This window comes from Somniosus microcephalus, chromosome 19, assembly GCF_052327205.1.
Source record: "Somniosus microcephalus isolate GS21.2 chromosome 19, FLI_Smic_1.0, whole genome shotgun sequence".
In the NCBI taxonomy this organism is placed as follows: domain Eukaryota; kingdom Metazoa; phylum Chordata; class Chondrichthyes; order Squaliformes; family Somniosidae; genus Somniosus; species Somniosus microcephalus.
Genome location: NC_141005.1, coordinates 66,859,743 through 66,864,746, shown reverse-complemented (window position 1 = coordinate 66,864,746; position 5,004 = coordinate 66,859,743). Strand labels below are relative to the sequence as shown.

At 41.3% G+C, this 5,004-nt stretch overlaps 1 protein-coding gene across 1 annotated transcript; it reads right to left on the bottom strand.

The window, feature by feature from the left end:
- Positions 1 to 209: 209 nt before the first annotated feature.
- LOC147104575 (immunoglobulin lambda-1 light chain-like) lies at positions 210 to 4,288 on the bottom strand. The gene is made up of 3 exons (XM_085962158.1): positions 4,199 to 4,288; positions 3,735 to 4,076; positions 210 to 748 (listed from the first exon to the last, which is right to left on the bottom strand). Exons 1-3 carry the CDS (start codon positions 4,245 to 4,247, stop codon positions 420 to 422), a joined length of 720 nt encoding a protein of 239 aa, XP_085818284.1. The 5' UTR covers positions 4,248 to 4,288; the 3' UTR covers positions 210 to 419.
- Positions 4,289 to 5,004: the final 716 nt, after the last annotated feature.

The window sequence follows — 5,004 nt, the reverse complement described above, 5'->3', positions numbered from 1 at the left end:
AGGTGAGAACTAAATTATATCGATGTTCAATTTCTGCTTGTGCTCGCTATTTACTGAAATGTAATAACGATTATGCATCAAGTCAAATTGGATGCAAAAGATGAGGTCATGAGCGCAATGCATTTACAAAGCTATAAATATTATCAATGGCTTTCAGAGCTAAATTGTATCGCTTCTCCCCAACACTCACTCACAAAACACACCGCATAACACATGTATATCATTCTTTATTACACAAATGTTTCTACGTCACAATTACAAGGTTAAAGGTTTCTGCCACAATGTGAATAGATTTAAATCACTATTATAGGTCAGGTGCATGAAAATAGAAAGAAATGCATTGTCAATAACTAAACCCCGTCTTCGAGCATAAACGCGCGATGAATAACAGTTTGTGCCGCGTGCGCGGGTTTTCTCTTTCACTCGCAGCCTGATCTCTTAATGCTTTGCGTGAGTTGAGACCCGAGAGACTCATGTGTAACCCCGCAGGTGTACACTTCGTGTGAGTTCCACTCGGTGGCGGACAGGGTCAGATAACTGCTCACACTGTACGCCTGGTCGGTGTCCCGTACGGTCCGAGTTGTCTGGACACCAGTGTCCGTGATCTGGCCGTCTACGCTCCACGAAACTTCCACCGAACCCGGAAAAAAGTTATTCACCAAACACACCAGGGTCGCCGCCTTTGCTGCAGAGATCTGATCGGAAGCTGGCGGGAGAAGCGACACCGAAGGGCTGGACGACTCTCTGGCTGTAATGAAAAGGATTGTTTATTAAAGAAAGATACTGCAGTCCTATAATATATATCACACACATGTACAACAACAACAACAACCACTTGTATTGTTATAGCGCTTTTAATGCAGTAAAAGGACCCAAGGGCTTCACAGGAGCCTTATAAGAAAAACATTGACACCAAGCCATATAAGAAGAAATTAGGGCAGATGACCAATTGCTTGGTCGAAGATGTAGGTTATAAGGAGGCCAGCCAGGGGTGCGTTGGAACAGTCAAATCTAGAGGTAACATGGGCATGGATGTGATAGATTTTATTGAAATATAGCCGTATGGCCTACTCCTGCTGCTACTTCTTATGTTCTTATGTACTTATGTGGATTTCAGCAGCAGATGAGCTGAGGCAGGTGCGGAGACGGGTGATGTTACGGAGATGGAAATAGGCCGTCTTAGTTTCTCTCCACGGATGTTGCCTGGCCTGCTGAGTTTTTCCAGCATTTTCTGTTGTTATTTCGGATTTCCAGCATCTGCAGTATTTTGCTGTCGTCTTAGATGGTCGGAAGCTCATTTCCGGGTCAAATTTGTCACCAAGGTTGTGATCAGTCTGCTTCAGCCTCAAACGGATGTTAGGGAGAGGGATGGATTCAGTGCCTAGGGAACCAAGTTTGTGGTGCGGACTGAAGAAAATGGCTTCGGTCTTCCCAAAATTTAATTGGAGAAAATTTCTGCACATCCTGTACTGGATATCGGAACATTGCAGCTGATTTTCTGGCGATGATTATATAGACCAGGCAAGTGCAGCCCCACCCAGCTGAACGATGGTGGAGAGGCGTAGGAGGAGGATGGAGTCGCCAATCGTGTCAAAGGCTACAGCCAGGTGGAGAAGGACGAGGAGGGATAGTTTACCTTTGTCACAGTCACAATGGATGTCATTTGTGACTTTGATGACAGCTATTTCGGTATTGTGGCAGGGACAGAAATTGTATTGTAGGGATTCAAACATGGAGTTCTGGGAAAGATGGACACGGATTTGGGAGGCGACAACAGCTTCAAGGACTTTGGAGAAGAAAGGGGGTTTGGAGAAGGGGCAGTGGTTTGCAAGGACGGAGGGGTTAAGGGTTGTTTTTTAGGGGTAAGGAAACTCCTTACTCAGTGGTTGCACTCTCGGTCTCTGAGTCAGAAGGTTGTGGTCTCAAGCCCCACGCCAAAAACTTGAGCAGAAAATGTAGGCTGACGCTCCAGTGCAGTAATGAGGGAGTGCTGCATTGGTAGAGGTGCAGTCTTTAAGATGAGACGTAAAACTGTCGTTAGGCAGCCATCTCAGGTGGCTGTAAATGATCCCATAGCACTTTTTGAAGAAGGGCAGAGGAGTTCACTCTGATGGCCTAGGCAATATTATTCCTCAACCAACATCACTAAAACAGATTATCTGGTCATTATCACATTGCAAATTGTGGGAACTTGCTGTGCCCAAATCGGCTGCCACAATTCCAAATTACAACATTGACTACACTGCAAAAGTACTTCATTTACCGTAAAGTATTTCCCTGAGGTCGCGAAAGGCGCTAGATAAATGCAAGTTCTTTATTTCATTTTCTTCCTAAATCACAGCAATGTACTCTAAAACTCAACACGTCGTTTGACTCGAATGGCCAGACCATTTACCGTCAATTTGGCGTCTTTCCATGGAACAAACCGGATATCTCTATTCCCAGTATCAAACTGGTTAAAACCTCTCTTTACAAAGGGATTTACTATTTCATTACATTTAGTACACCGAGGAAATGTTCTCACATAGGGAGCAAATTAACGTTTAATTTCTGAAGAATAATAATCTTTAAATATGGACTAACATGTGGTTGTAATATAACTCGGGGATGATGTTTACATACGGAGCAGTAAAACATTTGCTACCTTGAAGAATATTACATTAACAATATATAAATCTGGAAAATATCCTTTACGCCGTTTCTGCCAATGGTCCCGCAAGGAATTCGGGGGGAAATTCAGTTCAAATCCTATCCCTTTGTGTTTATCATGCTAGGATTTGCATAAAGACCTGTAACTTTTGGTTGAAATCAAAATCATTTTGTGTCACCGAAACCAAAGGCAGAAAACAGATGTTTCCAACAGTATTCTAGTTAATAGCTTTACGGTATGAATGGGCGTCAATCCAGCCTCTCTATATCAGGTATTGTATGTACCTGTGCATACTTGCACTCAAATTATATATAAATTCGCAAACGTAAAATCTCAGCAGACAATTATATATCGAAATATTAACTGGTAAAAAAACAACAGATAGTTGCCGACTTCAGATTAACGTGTCGAGTTTTCTCTCTGAGCTCTAGATATAATGAAATCACAACCCTCTGTTTACAACAGAAATTCGTTGCACATAGCGAGCCTTTCACAGTGAGAAATAGTATCTGTTATCGAAAGTATGTCTTGAGCTCGGTGTTATTTTGGGATATTGGACAAGCTCCTGGTGATTATTACCCATTAATACGAAATTAACATCCGTTAAAATTTCTCAGTGCACCAGAAATTAAGGGAGGCACCAATATGCTTCTCTCTCTCTCGCACTCTCTATCTATCTACCCCTCTCTATTTCTCTGTGTCTTTATCTCTGTCTTCAGCTGTCTATCTATCTCTCCGGCTGTCTCTTTGACTCGTTCTGTTTTTGCTTATTTGCTATTTGCTATTTAAGCACCGGTTTTTACAATCTATGAATTGCTTCTATTGTTCACTATCTCAGCTCCAAGGGTAAAACTAATCATAGAATAAACCTCACTGTTTCCTTAATGGTTTCAAAATGTGATTGTTTTATGTCCCTAATAAACCAATCACCGTTTCAACCTTGGTTGTAACCTACAGCACCAATTGTTTCATCTACCTCATATTATATTAATAATCCAAATGAGAATGCATTTGACTATTTGTTGCATAAAAGAAAAAAAGAAAATATCCATTGAGCAGAATTAATCTAGTAAAAGTTACTTACTCAGCACAGTCAGCTTGGTGCCCCCACCGAAGCCGTAGATATACCAACCACAATAATAGTCGGCGTCGTCCTCGGGTTGAACCCCGCTGATGGTTAAATATGCGGCGTTGGTTGACGATTGACTCCTTCCAGAGAATCGATCAGGAATCCCGGAACCCTTGGTTTCACTGTTAAGATCATGATAGAGTAGAAATCGAGGAGCATTCCCGGGTTTCTGCTGGTACCATCCTATGTCAGAGTTTCCCAAAGTACCCCCAGACACGCTGCAACTTATTTTCACCGTTCCTTGCGGCGCGATGGATAACGATTGCGGTTGAGTTAATGTAATCTGCGCGTTTGAACCTATAAAAGGATGGAACAATGTTAGAGGCTGGGCGTCATATGATTAATATCGTCACTTAATATATCTATACAACAAAAGATTATTCACAATGAATCCAACGAAACGTTTGCTGAATACTTACAGACTGCGCAAATTATCAGCGTTGTGATGACCCGCACCCACTCAGACATCGTGAATTCAGTTAGTCTCAGAAACCTCGGCAGTTTGCAGGCAGAAGATATTAATGTTTACCGGGCTCGGCTTGTCTTATCAATGTTAAGAATGAGGGCGTATTACCACGTGTTCCTTAATTATGCAAATGAGCGCTGACTTTACGAATCCCAATTGAGCATCTATGATCAGGCCCCCACGTCACAAGACTTCCAAACTGGAGAAGGGGACATTGGATAACAGAACCGAACTATAGTGTGATGTTGCACATCACTCGCATGACTTATTGATAAGTACAGTAACGTGTTGAAATTTATAATTGTGTAAACAGCATAAAGAAGTCAGCATTTTTGACAAATTCACTAAGATGTATACTTTAAAGCTTTCCTTTTACGCCTGTCAGATGTACGCATTAGGAAGCAACTTTAATCGATATTTGCGTCCCTGTAAAGGCAGTGCTGTTCTAACTGTGCAATGTATAACTACAATCTTCATACACTTAGGGATCCTTCCGTAGAAATTCAGCTACAACTCTACAAAGTATAGCTTGATGATATATAATCTTTAAAATGAATTAACTTCTTATGAATAACTCAAAGATGTTAGCACACTGCGGTTTATTTGAGCCTTCTCTACCAAGTCCACTTACGCGAGAATATCTTAAAGTGAAAGCTTTAATCTAATTTATACCACATATTGACAATTGTTTTCTCAATACAAACATCAGATAATTTAGCAGGAAAAATATATATTTTGACACTGACGTTATTTTTCTTT